This window comes from Sinocyclocheilus anshuiensis, unplaced genomic scaffold (genome assembly GCF_001515605.1).
Source record: "Sinocyclocheilus anshuiensis isolate Anshui unplaced genomic scaffold, SAMN03320099.WGS_v1.1 scaffold870, whole genome shotgun sequence".
NCBI classification, from domain to species: Eukaryota; Metazoa; Chordata; class Actinopteri; order Cypriniformes; family Cyprinidae; genus Sinocyclocheilus; species Sinocyclocheilus anshuiensis.
Window position 1 is genome coordinate 1613149 of NW_015540842.1, and position 16958 is coordinate 1630106.

General features: G+C 38.3%; 1 protein-coding gene and 1 pseudogene across 1 annotated transcript; one reads left to right on the forward strand and one right to left on the reverse strand.

Moving 5' to 3' along the window:
• Positions 1 to 7767: 7767 nt before the first annotated feature.
• On the reverse strand, positions 7768 to 10849 carry zic1 (zic family member 1 (odd-paired homolog, Drosophila)). Its single transcript, XM_016484884.1, has 3 exons — positions 9585 to 10849; positions 8938 to 9101; positions 7768 to 8587 (listed from the first exon to the last, which is right to left on the reverse strand). The coding sequence occupies exons 1-3, from the start codon at positions 10552 to 10554 to the stop codon at positions 8390 to 8392; spliced, it is 1332 nt and encodes a 443-aa protein (XP_016340370.1). The 5' UTR covers positions 10555 to 10849; the 3' UTR covers positions 7768 to 8389.
• Positions 10850 to 15001: 4152 nt separating this feature from the next.
• The window catches only part of LOC107687518 (zinc finger protein ZIC 4-like), a 3830-nt pseudogene continuing 1873 nt past the window's right edge, over positions 15002 to 16958 (forward strand).

Genomic DNA, 16958 nt, shown 5'->3' on the forward strand with positions numbered 1-16958 from the left:
CCCTATTTAATTTCTTTACGTGTTCTTAGAATTATTAATTGTGATTCATTAGTGCACTACTCCAAATCATTTTAAAATTTGGTCATCTTCATTCTGTAATATTTCATCAGTATAATGTAATAATAACATAATATATTATGTTATATAATAATATAATATAATAATTGTGCCACCTCTAATTCCTTTCTGATATGTAACACCCTCTTTTCAAAATCCAGTCAGTTTCAATGGACATCATCGAGTATTTGCGTTTCTTTCCCATTTCACTCAGAATGGTCTGAAAAGCTAATTTCATGTGGACTTTTCACCATACTTCTACTACATAAAAAAACACTAAACAAGCAAAAAAATAAATAAATAATAATAATAATAACAAGAGAAAGTCATTACAGATCATCAGGCTTTACATAGTAGGTCTGACTGTTAACTGTCCAAATTATTAATGCATTTCCTCCCAGTGAAGCACAGTCAACCGATCCAACCCGAGCAATGAGCATCGTCACGTGACCTAGTCGCCCTTCAGTGGTTATGAAAGCTTGGCTTTCTCCACTGCCTGTTGGAAAGATTCCTGGACCTTGTAACTGCCAAGGTCTTGAGCTTATCATGAGTATGTTCCCAAGTTACAGAGAATAAATTAAAGGATAAAAAAAAGTTTGTAGTTTCTGAAATTGTACATATGGTTGCCTTGGTTGTGGATACACCAGATCGGTCCCTTAGGCACGTCTGAATCTTGAGATGTCAGGGAGGAATGATGGACTTGAATTAAACAGGGAATGCTGTTGTCAAACGTGAAGGACACGCTTATTGTTTTCTCAGAGACATATGTTGATTGAAGCACACAAACTTTACAGAGAGAAAGCCCTCAACACCTCCAAGATGTTTTTTTCACACAAGCAATCTTTTTGTTTAAAAAAAACATATTTGTAGCTAAACAATATCTAGCTTGTGAATAGAAGAATGTATATATGCTGTGATATATATGTTTAAACAATTCAATAACTAAATAAAATAAAAAAATCTGTAATTATGTACTCAGGTGGACAGAGCAACAAGCAAGACTGTAGTTTCAAGTCTTAAATAATGCTATTTGAGAAAACAAAACAAAACAAAAAAAGGTCTGCTTTGCCAATGCAGGTGCTAAAATCAATTAGTAATTAATTAGAGCAAAGAAAAGAAGCGCAATAAATGGCAGCCACCTGGACCAAGCCAAGGTATTTGGGCTGATAATTATCAATCATGAGAAGGTAGCTGACTCTGAACGACTAAGCTCCGGTCTGCTCGCACAAATGCTGTTATCTGCATAACTGTAGTCGCATCTGGCGTGAAGGATCATCTTTCCTGCCTAATACAATATGTGCGTCTTTTCTGGTTTATGTATGCATAACATGCGTGTGTTCCTATTCAGTCATTTTTTTCAACATCGCAACCTCTTAACAATTAGTTAAATAAAATATTTGATTTTATAATCCCTTATGGTTTCATATAAAAGCACTGCTCTGTGGTAATTACTTTTAGAGGGGGAAATATAAAATGAATACATTAACATAACATTTTATGTTGTGCATGTTGAATGTCAACAGCCATGTTAGCGCCAGCAATTAACTATATTATTAGTTTGAAGCACAGTTGGTTATGAATCAAGCCAGGATTTTGCTTCACAGGAATATCAAAAAAAAATAATAATAATAAAATAAAATGAATATTGGGATATTAGGATAACTTTCAATACATTTGGATACACTTGGAAGAAGTGTTATTTTTTTGCCATAAATGTTAATACACACACACACACACACACACATATATATATATATATATATATATATAATTTTAGAAAATGTATTATCTAGTAATAATATTTTTTTCCCCTAAAATGACATGATCTTTCAAAAAAAATAATAGCTGAATAACCTGGATCCTTTTTCAGGATGGAAACAGTTGATATTCTGTATTGGGATATACAGAAAATAAAACATCTCTATCCAGCTTGTCCTCTCGTCCTAGAACATGAGGAAAACATACAGTGAAATAAGATGAACAAAGCATTTCATGAACACTTGGGATAAATAGCAGAACTCAGGAATGGGTTCATCACACTTATATGTACAGTTTGCCAAAATAATGTTTTCTCTTTGGCTTGAAAGATATGCTATATTATCCTTTGTCTCATGTTACAAAACGTTTGTATTACAACACACAACACTTTGAAGACAATGGTTAGGGAACGGCAGGAGATTCAAAGACCACAGAGCCATGCCAAAATGATTTATTGAGATTTTTGACTTACCTTATTAGTCTTGTTTACATAGTCTGTGCTAACTCCAGTATATGAGGTCATCAGAGGATCAGATTACTACATTTTTACTAACTACTCTGGAATTTCAATCACTGATGGTGATTTGTGTGTGTTCTGCTCTGAAGTTATTTTTCCTCCAACACTGACTTGAGTGATTGTTGCTCTTTTAAAGCCAAGGCTGTAACTTTTGAAGTCAAAACAAACGCTCAATGTAGATACATCTGCATTATTAGTCGTTTAATACCAAATTAGAATTATTTGCAAGAGCATATAATATAAAGGTTTAATTTTTTGCGATATACACTATACGGCTAGCATTTAACATGTGCGATTGGAAATGGAAATGTTTTATAGTCAATAAAGTTGGAATGCATGAGGCAGCCATCAAACAGTAGTGTTATCAGCATGTCTAATCAGTGGTAAACTAATGGAAAACTATTACATTCCGGTCATCTCTAGGTCATGATGACAACAGAGGGTTGCGCACTTCATTTCTGACCTGTAACGTTCATCAAGTATACACTCGGATAGTGTGAGATTACGTAGCTATTTGTGAAGTGCATTTCAATAACTTTTGTCTACAAACATTTTCCCTCCAAAATTAGCTTCACTCTGTTATATTTATGCCAAGGTGTGTTTGATGTTCTGAACAACTGTTTCCAAGATGCAAACATATCTTTGTATCTAATTACAAAGAGCCCAAACTTCCCTTCTCTGGTTCAATGCACAATATTAATGAGGTCAATGATTATGTTAATTGGGGAGCATTTTACAGCATGTTTTAATTAGTTCTCTGTATTCTGATTTAATGAAGAGCCTGAAAACTTCACTGGATGCTTGAAATGCATACAGTTCTCAGCATACACTCTTTGAAAGGACATTTAAATAACTATACAACTCTGTAAAGCCCATACATAGTTTGTTAAAATTATTTGATATTATTTTTTTTTTACTTGTTAGAAAACAAACTAAAACCCCCTCACAAAATGCCCTTCTTGCAGTTTACGAGCCCGATATGTCTTATATTAAAAAACACATTTGCTCACAGAACTTTTTCCGGATGTGATGTTGTAGGTCTGGCCGTCTAGTTTTTAATTTGGAAACATGCACTCTCTTATTCTCTGCCTTTAATGTCTGGCCCATGAAATGCAAAAAGACCCAATATTGAGCTATTTTATAAGTGCATTAAGTTTACAAATTACTTCTTTAATGAATAACCTTCTGAGACTCCATTTGAAGGGCCATTATCTGAGTGTTCCAATCTATTGCCTCACCTCCAGACTTTAACATTTATTATACTGATGAGATGCAATTAAAAGAGCAGATGTCCACAAGCTGCTCTCATCTGAGACGAGCAAATAAAATACCAATCCCCCCAATAACATAACTTATAAAAAGACTTTGCTTAGCCGCCCGCATGACAGGTAACCAAGGAAAAAAAAAAACTGATTTGTTTATGCTGCAAACGTGCAGTCTACTGATTGAATATTTTGAATTAATATTTAAACAGTTATTTAAATATTTTGAAATTTACACATTTCATATATTTAGTATTTGCACATCCTGTATGTGGCCATAGTCTTTGAATTTAAATTTTAATGTTTTATGTTTGCGATAAACACATGCGATAGTGCGGTCATGCTTTTTAAATTAAATACATAGATTTGTATGGATTTCCTATTTTGTTATTTTTCCCCTAGACACTGCGACAGTGTGTGAACATCCCTGAAGAAGTCCAGCCCTGTCCCAAACAACTAATTGGAATGACCCCATTTAGCAACGTGTCAGGGGAACACGACAAAGTCAGTGGCTCCACAAATCTTCTGTGGTCCAAACTTAATAGCATGTCATGGTGTCCACAACTAATGCTGGAGGGGTCACAAAAACCCTTATGACTCATGTTAGTTGACGGCTCTTTCTTTAGCAGTGTGAATCCAAGCTGTGGGCAGAGTGAAGAAAACACAGTATGGCGTGTGCATAGGGCATATACTCAAGAAACATTTGGCTAGGTTAACCAGACATCTCTTGTTGGATCCCAACAATATACCTTTATTCGCTAGCATTTCTCTTACAGTGTCCATGTTACACGTGTAAATACTGATTAAAATAGTAATAATAATGATAACAGGAAATCTGTAAATTACTAATATATAATCAGTATATATATATACAGTATATATATATATATATATATATATATACATACAACAAATGTAATTACAAAATGAACAATGTCAATTATTTCTTTAACTACATAAAAGAGTGTATTATCTATGCAAGGAGACTAAAATTATTATTATTTTCAAATGTTGACTTTTTAAGTTTGCGGTAGCTCAGTTAATATAGTGTTGCATATTACGGTAAAATATGTTACATTTCTGACCTATCAAAACAAGAAGAATGACCTATTTGCATGTCTTTGCACTACCGATCTATATTGCTTTCTTTACAAAGCAATGATAAATACTCTGAAAATAATCATCCATCTCAATGCAAATAGCAGTCACACTCCACGGACTCTCTGGCTCACTGTTGTCAATTTGCGCTCTGCGTTCAAGTTGAAATGTCTTTTTTTCTCATCCTGCTCTCATTGCAACGAACAAGACAGCGCTGAAGTCAGAGAGAGGTCAAGCGCATATGAATGAAGGAGAAAACTGTCAGCTACTTTTACATTACCGAGAAAGAACAGCGATGCATCCATCTCTAGACAACAGCTGTGCAACAATCACAGAAAGTTCAGCAGTGAATTTAAATGCAGCTCGATATCTGGCTATGGGAAACATACTGAGAGGCTTAAAAATATGGAACTAACCGTTATTTAGGGCTGCATGAGTGCAGTTTAAGGTTAATAGTTATGTAAGGCTCGCCTTGAATGTTATGTAACTTGTTGGGAAGGTGCATTGTCATTTTTCGTTCTCAACGCTTAGGAAAATAAATACGGCTAACGATGAAATGAAGGTTCACTCCCTGAAGAAATGTACAACAAGTAATGCGATTTTTGTTTAATGTTCAAATGTCGAAAAGCTTTGACTTATTGATTTGAATCGCACTTTTGCGTTCAGGCTGCATTTTAAATTTAACTCGCTAGTCAGATTAAACGGTAATTTTATTCTATGTTTAAAATGGCGTCGAAAAAGCAGCTTATTATCAAAATATTCTGTCTTCTTCTAAGAGAATTGACGGAGAAACCCTTTTGTTTTCCAAGCAGTCGCCGATTTATATTTAATATATATATATTTTTAATGTATATATTTTTGTTCTGCCCATGTGGTAAAATTCAGATTTTTTTTTTTTTTCGTAAAAGCATCAAATATGTATTCCTTTTGACAATTCATAAGCCTCTGCATTATGTTAGAATCGTTAAAGTTTTCCTAAAGTATTTTTGTGCTATATCCAAAACAAAGCAAAAAGATATAGCCTACAGCTGTATAATTTTATGTTCTCTGTGCGCCTTTAATGTGGTGTTATTAGGCATATTACGTGTGTAACTCCTAAATGGATTTTGACTGTTTTTTTTTTTTTTAAGCTTGTCTTAAATTCAGTTTGAATATTGGGGTTACCACAACAGGCAAACTGACAAAAACAGGCACGGGTATCTTAGTTAACAGTCATATCCATCAAATAATCTAACGTAGCCACGTTGTAATGGCGTTTGTCCATGGATATGATTGTTGTTATTTTATTTTCTGGGGGAAATAGGAGTAATGAGGATAACAGGCGAGCGAAACGACTTCCTTCAAAAATGTGCATTCCATTGAACGGATCAATACATAACACTTTCTGCTACTACTCTAACGGTGCATGAATGAAAATGTAGCCTACTAGAACGTTTGAATAGATAGAGTGTTAAATAGAGTCGAACAATTCATTTTTTTTACCATCATTCACATATCTCAAAACCTAATAACCCGTGGAAGGGGAATATGAACATATTTCGAAAAAAAAAATAATAATAATCACCTCCGACATAATGCATTCCGTATTCGCCCCTACTGTTTGATGTGCCAATATGTTTATATTTTCCAGAAGTCAGTATCTCCTCCTGTCGGTGGGCTATTTCTCACGCGCACGGCAGTCTGCACTCGCGCCTGCACTTGTTGTGCACACCCCCAAGAGGACATGTAAACATTGTAGCGTATATCGCATTTTCCTTTAAGAGACTAAAGCACCGCTTTGCAACTAGCATGTCGTCGGATCACATTTAAAAACAAAAATACATCCAAATGGCCACGAATTAGAAACACTGCAATGCTCGACTCATTAGTTTCATAGCCTTGGGGCACAGTTTAAATTTGCACATGCTAATGATCTTGTGTTATCTGAGACACACACACAAAGTTGCGTGCATGCATAGTAGGCTACTCCTAATAGTACAGATCGTGTGCTTGCCTGGATTTACGAGCGCTCAGATTGCCCCCCTCCCTCCATAGGTAGAGGTTTCCTCTCTTATTCTGGAAAACTTTGCACTTTCTGACCGTGAAGAAATGGGCAATGGGTAAACGATTTATCATTTTGTAGATTTGAATACCCAAACAGCATATTTTGCAGTTGGCAAAATCGCTCAGTGAGAATCGTGCACTGGCGATATTAAGCACGCTCATGATCTTGATGTGCCTAATGGGGCGATCAAGCAAGTTGCAGCCAAGAACAAAAGCCCAACAGTGACTCTCTTCTTGGACTAAAGTCCTTCGCTCCTACCATATACTGGTCCCAAACAAGCATAATTATATAAGGCCGTGACGAGAGTTAAGTAATGCAAACTATTTAAATAAGACCACGCAGAGAAGTTAATTCGTCACGATTTGACATTTTAATGCATTAAAACGTTACTCTGGGGACTGTGTTATTTGTATTTTCTGACAATAATGAGGGGTACAAAAGTGAAATTAAATTACTTAGAAAATAATTCGTCCTGCTGAATTAGTGGGGCAAAATATAAAAGCAGGCATTGTTTTATTTAGGGCTGAAATGTCATTTTGATTTGTGTAATTCACATTTCCTTCTTTAAGCGTTAAATCCTAACTCTTGCTAACACCAGGGGTTATTATTGTTGCAGTTATGTAATGATTTAATTTCGACTCCTTTTATTTCGAAATGATAAATAAATAGAAATAATAACTAGGTTAACTTGTGGAGTCTCCTCGTTGGTATTTCTCCAGCTCCAATTCAATTGTTTAAAGCACAGTCGAGAAATAAAGTATTGAAGGCATTTTTTTGTTGTACGTTTAATTCTTTAATATTGTACGAAAAGTAACAAACATTATTTTGTAAACTAAATTTTACATACCCTACGAACGCATTTTCCATAAATACCGATTATCTCTAACATGTGTTACCGGTCCTTTACATGCGGATAAATATGGAAAATTGAGTTATATACAAGTAATAATTTATTGCAGTTGCCAATGCAATAGACAGATCGTTTTATATTTTATCACTTACATAAACAAGATTGACACGAAGCTTCAGGCTTTCACTACACGGTTTATCGACATGACATTAAATAACAACAACTGTGTGCTACTCAGAATGGACTGGAGACGAAATGTTGCACTGTATACAAAAGCACATTAATACTAATCGGTTAGGTAAACGTGTAGACTGTGGTAATACTGGGTAATTCACATTTGGTACACATAAACTATAACATTCTTTTTAGTCAAGACTATTCATCGCAATATTCGTAAAACCATTTCATTTACCATATATCAAGGGACCACATTTTTTCACAAATTCCCTTAATCTGTATCATGACTATTTACAAAATCAAATATTACATTTTAAACTAGGTGAATCTTTATGTACAAAAAGCAGGCTGTGACCTGCTGGTAGCATGCAATTGGAGTTCTCTGTGCAGTCTTCCGAAAATATGAGAAAGAAAGAAGAAGAGAGCAAAATAAATGGAGGACAAAAATCGGAAAAAGGCTGCCAAGAGCGTTGCACATCCCGTCCATGCACTGCTCTATAGACAGCGGTTTCAGAAAACCTCTCAGATTCTTCACAATGTGTGTGTATGTAGGTCCACGCGAGAATAGGCTGACTTTTGAGTCTTGGTTCCAAAGCAGTCTTAATTCTGCAGTCTTTTGAAAATATTTACACGTACCATTCATTAAAATTTGACGAAAGGGTGCTGTGGCTGCTCGTGTGGTGAACTGTGGATGATGCTGGTGATATGGAACTGCTGCTCTGGTTTTCTGTGGACGGGGACACGATGGTGGGCGGCGTGGAGGACTCGTAGCCGGAGCTGGCTGCTGGGGAGGGTTGGGGTCCTTGAGGCGACGACTCGTGAACCTGATAACCATAAAACTATACTTTCACATGTGCCTCATAATTTCGAATCTCAAACTGTACCAACCGATTGCGCCTGGCAATTTCAGTCAGACTGAATTTAGCTTTATGTTTAGATTATGGCGGTATTTAGCGTTAGCTTTTATATCAAAATCACATATCAGTTTGGTGCATATAACAACATTATTCAACACATTAAAAACATTGCATAAGAGACCATAAATAACCAGTAACAACGCGTTATTTTTAAATCAGCGCAGAAATTAATTAAGACAAAAAAATGAAAGAGTAAACAAAATAATAATAATAATAATGTAGGTGAAAAAAAGAATGCACGGTAACGTTATTGTTACCTTCATGTGTTTCCGGAGGGAGCTGGGATGTGTGTAGGATTTATCACACATTTTGCAGAGATATGGTTTGTCAGAAGTATGGACGTGCATGTGTTTCTTGCGATCACTGCTGTTCGCAAAGCGCCTGTCACAGCCTTCAAACTCACACTTGAAAGGTTTTTCACCTAACAAAAACAGAGCAAACATCTCTCAAAATACGCATTTTAGGATGCCAGCACAGGTATATTATTATTATTATTATTATTAATTAAAATATGTTACATTTGGAGATACATAAATACAGCAAATAAATATGAGCAAATATAAACGCGTTAAAAAAGTTCCTGTCCATATTCCACTACGAAACACGACTCACAAAATTATCTCTTTAAATTTGACCCAAATTGTTTACGTTATTTTGCAACGGTTCTGTATTCCTACATGTATGTATATATATATATATATATGTAGAATAAACATAATAATTTGCATACTGGAATTGTGCTTGGCATGAAAATTATCGATAGGACAAAGAAACAAATAATGAAACAATTACATTATTTGCTTGCCATTTTAAGTCCCATAATTACAACATATACACACAAAATGTTATCAGTAACATAGCAATGAATATATATGGAGGGGAGGGGGCGGGGTGCATTTCTTACCGGTGTGTGTTCTTTTATGGATTTTCAGATTTTCCGATCGGGCAAATACTTTTCCACAGCCGGGGAAAGGACACGGAAACGGTTTCTCTCCGGTGTGCACTCTGATATGATTCACAAGTTTATACTTTGCTTTAAACGGTTTCCCTTCCCGGGGACATTCTTCCCAAAAGCAAATGTGATTCGACTGCTCTGGTCCCCCAACGTGCTCCACCGTCAGGTGGGTCACGAGCTCGTGCATGGTGCTGAAAGTTTTGTTGCAAGACTTTTTCGGATTCGTCAGCTGCTCTGGTTCGACCCATTTGCAGATGAGCTCTTGCTTTATGGGCTGTCTCATGTAGCGAAAGAAGGCCCCTGCCCCGTGATGGGCAGCCATATTCATGTTCATGGGGCCATAGCCGTGCAACTGCGTAGAGGCGTAGTGATCGGACCTGGGGCTCGCGACGTGACCGTATTGCTCGGCCCTGCCGTACATGTCCCCGGAGAAGCCCAGGCGCATCTGACTGTTCACCACGTTGGAGGACGCGTGCGTGGCCGCTTGCTCGTGCAGTCCCTGGAAGAGCAGGTGCCCAGCGGCGTCAGAGTGTCCATGTGGTCCGGCGAAACTTCCTGCTGCGGAGGCGAACAGACTGTGCTGCGCGCTCGTGGCGTCTCCGAAGCCCCGATTGCGAAAGAGAAAGTCCCGAGTGGAGTTGAAGGCGGCGGTGGAGTACGAGCTGACATGAGTGGGGTGATGATGGTGTCCCAGGGCAGCGGCGGCGGCGTAGCCGGGCGCTTGCGAGGAAAACGCCGTTTGCCCAGAGCCGAGGTCGTGGGCGCTGTGGTTGATTTTGAAAGCGCCCATACCGTCGGCGAACGGATTGATACCCAAAGCCACTTCTCTGTCTGTAACTTCGCCTGTTGAGTGATGTCTGGTGGAGCCGAATGTAGTCACTCCAATGGTGGGATACTGTGGTCCTGCGTCCAAGAGCATCTTCAGTCTGCAGCGGAGGAGACTGGGAGAGGAAGAATCTCTAGCAACTGTCTCTGCTTGCTATTTCTCTGACTTGTGTCTGTGCGAGGCGAACTCCGATTCCCTATTCCTAATTTACTTTTAGTGGAGAGGAATTTCCCTCTCCTGCTCATCCGATGCGCACGCAAATCATGTGCAATATTGTCTTTTGCGGTTTATCTTCCTGTGGCGCAACTTTCACCTCCTCAGTCAGGCGGTGAGCTTCAGACTGATAGTCGCAATCATTCCTGCAGATAAATGAATTGAAAAGACAACACAGTCCACCCCTGATGAATGGGGAAGGAGGGGGGCAGCACGTGACCCCGAGCTTGGACCATCATTGGAGAGGGCGCTCTCCCCCTACTAACATTCACTCACCAAATAACAGCCCGCCATGCCTCAGCATCAGTGCGATTGGTCGGTTTACATCATCAATCTATGAGATTGTCGGGAGGTTGCTGACTGTTATTTTGCTCTGGATGTTGAAATTCAGAAAACAGAGTTTAGTGAATGCATGGCCGAATAATAGCTTTTGTCCTAGACGGAGTACGTCCACGTTTGGCCTACTTATGTGAAAGCCTGATGCTCTGAGAAGAACCTGGCGCGCATCTAGTAAACACTGGCTGAAATGTGATATAGTGTAGTCTGTTCTTACATGACATGGAACTCGTGCTTTTCATCCTGAAAAAACAAATGCTGTTAAAAAAAATAAAAAAATAAATAAAAAATAAATAAATACATTTAAAAAAAAAATAAAACAAAATAAATAAATATATATATATTATGCTCAACGGTACAAAATAATAAATATAAATAAATACACATGCTCTGCGCACTCAGTATAGGCCTTCCGCAGATGCCTTCAAACTTCAAATAATAGATTCAAACCTGCGAACGAGGTGGCTCTTTCCGTTATTCATAGTTTTAACCTATGTTTTTGAAAGATTAAGGCCGTAATGTATCACCCTTGTGTGTGTAAAAGTTGTGGATTGTGGAAGTTGTGAAGTGGGATTTCTCTCTGCAGGAAACTCCGGCGGCTGGAGTTCAAAGCCGCATGAACAGACGAACCATTAAAATATGACCATTAAAATGACCCAAACTCATTCGAGAAGCTGTTGAGTTGCATGTTTTGACTGAAGGACGTTATCTTTATAAAAGAAATCTGGACGATGTCTTCAACAGGTGACAAACGGTAAGACTCGTAGCGTGGGGACGAAATAAGTTTTGGAGGCTGGAATCATTGGGAAATATTTACCGAGCACCATAAACAGATAAAACTAGCAAAAAGTTTTTTTGTTTTTTTTTCATGCATAACAATTAAATTCCTTAAAGACTGGACACATTGAAGTGGTAGGTGCAATAAGGAATAATGTATTATCATTATTTTTAAATAAATTCATATTTTAAGTATTAATAATTTAAGTGCCATTCAGCCTTATTTTATTTAATTCAATAAATAATTTATATCTACTAAAAGTATCAACATGTCATGTTTTACATGAATCGAATTTACAGAATTTTCCCTATAAGAGTGTGTAAAATAGTTATTTTAACTGGCTGTTAATATGTGTTTGAATTGGCGACAGAGTATTTCTTAGAAATTGACCGTTTTTTCTGCATTTGAATTTTTTATCAATGTCAATGATTTTGGGCAATAGCTGACTTTCATTCCCAAGTGTTATGTTCCATTGTCTTTCTTGTCAAATTAAACTCGCTTTGTATCTTGTCATACTTTCCCCTCTACCCTGCAAAAAGTAGCTGAAAATAAACTTTTCGTTACGTGCTAAAGAAATGCCTCAAGAATGCAACTGCGACCCATTCGACCCTGAGCCCCAACCATTTGACTAACATCTTCACTATTCGCCATAGTTCACACAATGTTTACTTATTTATGACACGGATGGTGTGGTTTTGTCACTAGAAGCCTGACAGATCAAGCCATGACCGTTCTCAAGGGAATACCAATTTACTTGCATCGATAATTGAATGCATCTTGACCCTGATTAAAATTAATCCCCCTAAAGTTGAAGAAATGCCGAAGGTCACGCTTTTATTATTTTAATAGATTACAATTGTGGATTTTAGACTGAAGTTTTGTGTTCACGTGTGATCGTAATACATGAACATAAAACGATCACAATGGCCTTCAGATGAAGTAATATTTCCGTGAAATGCGATTTTGCAGACTTGCAGTCACAAATCTACTACACACACACACACACACAATCAAACGTTATGTCACATTATATACCTTTAAATGAAGTTAGGAAACAAAGTAAGCTGGGGGTGGGGGTGGGGGTGTTAACTGTTTCCATTTTTCATCGAGACACATGAGCACCAATACTATCTAAATGTTGTCTCCATACTCTCACGTATAATCCGCCTAACTCCAGTGGAGATTGAACAGATGATTTTTGACATATATCTAATACTAACTGTCTGACCTTTTTAGGTCAGTTCACCCAACACTTTCTATTTGTGTCCGGCCGGTTTGATTACGATAAAGCTTCAAACAGTTGCAATTACGGTAATAATTCTGTATTTGAATACCAATACTATCTAAATGTTGTCTCGATACTCTCACGTATAATCCGCCTAACTCCAGTGGAGATTGAACAGATGATTTTTGACATATCTAATACTAACTGTCTGACCTTTTTAGGTCAGTTCACCCAACACTTTCTATTTGTGTCCGGCCGGTTTGATTACGATAAAGCTTCAAACAGTTGCAATTACGGTAATAATTCTGTATTTGAATTATGTATTTAAACTTCTATTGTGCAAGGAGGGAAACATTCATTTCACCAAAACTGTGCAAGAAACACATTGCAATTCACCAAAACTTCGTTCACCTCGCGGTGATTTAAACTGCTTTGACACAGCGCCTGTTTATGGTTTATTTTATTGCATATTGGGAAATTACGTCCAATGCCATACAAAGAAACAAACAATAGCATTAAACTTTTATTTACAAGGTCAATGAGGTTGAAGTAACACACTATAATTTATGCTATTTTTGATTAAGAAAAAGCAAATAATTGATATATTTTATAAAACTGTTTGGGGGAAAAACTAATTCTTCTTGCGGCAACATGGACACAGATACTTTTTTAAACATTCTTCATTCCTACCACAAAAAGAGACATTAATTTATTGTGGAAGATCACCATGTATCAAAATGCACACTTCATTAGATAGCTAGCCTATTGTTGATTGTTGTGAAGCGTATTCAACTTTTAACTTATGTTAGACCTTGTGGACATACATACCACTTAGATGTACATTCACTGACCATATCTGCTAAGTCAGTTTTATGTCTTGGAAGATTAGCATTCGCGTGCAGTGCCTTCAAGGCAAAGTTCAAAGAATGTTACTAAAACTCTTGAGCCTGTTTTCATGAGGTGGCCACTGTCCATTTGTTTTTAAGCTTTCTATACAAGACAAACGCAACAGTCGGTTGTTGATTCATGATTGTACTTTATTTATAACAGATGCACTGTCAACAGTGTGTTTTTAAATATTGGTGGGTAATCTGTTGTGATAAACTTTTACGCATCGGAAAGACTGGATTAGATATGTATTAGGATTTTTATTTAGTAGCTACTCGAGCTATTTTGCCAAGACTTCTTTGCTGCCCTGTACACTTTTGATGAAGCACCACCTCCTGTGTGCCTGATCCGCCGCCGCTGAACAACTGAGGCCGAAAATTACCCCCGATCATAACAACAGGTCTTTTGCGTTACTTTTTCCCCCCTCCGGACAATAGGCGACCTTCGCGCTTTTCACAAGACACCGATCCCATGACGACGTAGAAGCACCGTTAGAGAAAAAAAAATGAGGTTTGAAAACTTTTTTCGACAAAAGGGTTAAATACAGAGTCTGAGCAAGCTGCATGCAACTGCAAACTTTAACTTTTTACTAACCGCCGTTTTCGATGTTTATTATGGAGCTTCTTCAAACGTTCTCTATAACGGACTACTAGACAGAACCTATGTCGCATTTGTATTGCATGTAAGTCTGTTGTTGCGGTAAGCGGCTAAAGCGCAGTCGCCGATTTTCCACAGCTGTAATATAAAGAAAGGTTGCATTGCTTCGATGTAACTTCGAGATTGCAGTTAAAAGTACAATAACCTTTGCATAACAAAAACATTTTTTTTTTTCATCCGCTGCCTGAGGCTCGGCGCATGCGCGATCTCTGTTTGCTGTCACTAAAACATTTTTCTTCGCATTGGAAACTGTCACGAGTGACGTCAATCACAGAGCTCTGACCAATTAGAGCGCTCGGTGATTGTTTGGCTCCACGGGCTGCAGCGCCTACCATGAATCTCTATTCAGTATATCAAAGCGTCCTGCTGCTGCCTCTCAACCGAATGGGATTCCACGTAGACACTGAGATAGCAACTAAACTTTAGGGGAAGTTGAATTTTTTTGTTCTTCTGTATTCTTCAAAGCGATTAAAATATATTTGTCATCATTATTATTATTTTGCCTGCTGTCAAGTTATTCTGAAATTAGGAGTAATGAGCGTGGATGCTTTGGGAAGCCCTGTGATGGACCCCGCGTTTTCCAAACGGAACACGCCGCTGAGATTAGTTGACTTGGCAGGGGCTCACCACCATCACCATCATCACCACCATACCCCTCAGAGCGTGACAGGCTTCCCGGGGTTCAGCAGCCATCCATACTCAATGGCTCACTCGCACCCTGGGGAGATGACTGCGGAACCCCGCCTGGGGCCGAGTCCATTCGGGCCAGAACACATGGGGCACTCCGCGGCCCTCAAAATCAGCCCAACCCATCATTATCCCCACCACCATCACCACCACAATCATCATATTGCAGGCCACAGTGAAGTGGTCTCCAGTCAAACGAGGGAACCATACGCTCTTCCCTGGACTTCATCACGAGCAGTCATCTACCGGAGCACCAGGTGGCCAAGCTTTGAACGGACAAATAAGGTTAGGAATACCTGCCGAAATGTACGTTCGGTCTGATCATTTGAGTCAAGTAGCGAGCTCCAGGGCAGACCCGTTTGCTGCTTCTTCTCTGCACGGATACGGCGGGCTCAATCTGAACATGAATCTCAGCGCACATCACCACCACGGAGCTGGCGCTTTTTTCCGATACATGAGGCAGCCGATCAAGCAAGAGCTCATCTGCAAGTGGCTGGAGCCAGAGCACTCGGCGAAAAAACTTTGCTCCAAAACTTACAGCACCATGCACGAACTAGTGACACATGTGACTGTGGAGCACGTCGGAGGACCGGAGCAAGCGAACCATATCTGTTTTTGGGAAGAGTGTCCGCGAGAGGGAAAGGCGTTTAAAGCAAAGTACAAACTTGTGAATCACATTAGAGTGCACACCGGAGAGAAACCGTTTCCTTGTCCGTTCCCCGGCTGTGGAAAAGTATTTGCCAGATCGGAAAACTTGAAAATACACAAGAGGACGCACACAGGTCAGTGGCTTAATTTCCCGTCCCTTAGGACAATTTAGTTAAATGCTAAGGGCTCGTAAAACTCCTCCGTCACTAGACATACCGCAATGAAGCTGAAGTGTAAACGAATCGATGCACAGCAACTGGTTTATAAATGACGTGAGCTAGCTTGTAAGCTAAATAGAGGCACAGTTTGTCAAAAAATCCGCTTTTAAGAAGGTTTACTTTTAAGAGATTTTATCGAACAAATAATATATGCAGTGGTTCATAAAGGGTTTTCGCAGAACACTCACCATTATCAATGTTGTCACTGTTATTTGATGAGTTTTAATAGGCTACTTGTAGTTAGTATAGCTAACAGAATATTATTTTAACAATAAGTCGTATTTTAAAAAAGGAAGGGGAGAATATAATGGTGGAGTGTTACTGTTTCTGATTTCTGACTTGCTTTTTCTAATCGTGTGTTGTAAAAATAATGTGTTCCTTACTTCATCAGATTGCTTACAGCTTTGCAGCACATCCATATGTTTGGGGCCTACTGAGTCCAGTTTAGTCGTCGACTGACGACAATAATAATATAATAATGATAAATAAAAGATGAAGCGGTAGGGTGCTGCCTTATGTTAAAACCCCAAATTATTTATTTTCCACAATAAATCGTTTATGGACATAATATGTTTATATTACAATTACTCTAAGTTGTACGCAAGTATTTATGGTCACATTGCAAACTGCTATACCCTACTCCTTTGCTACATTTTGGAAACCACAAACACTCGTTAAAAAACAGCACATTTGTTCAAGTACTCAGTTATCCCTTCAGAACGATCTGCAGGGCATGGTAGCATTTTAGATATGCTAGTGTCTTGTTTTGCTTACACTGCAGGTTTTTGTGTGTGTTCCAGTTAGCCTAGTCAGAGGGTAGGCTAACTACCACCCCCCCCCCCCTCCC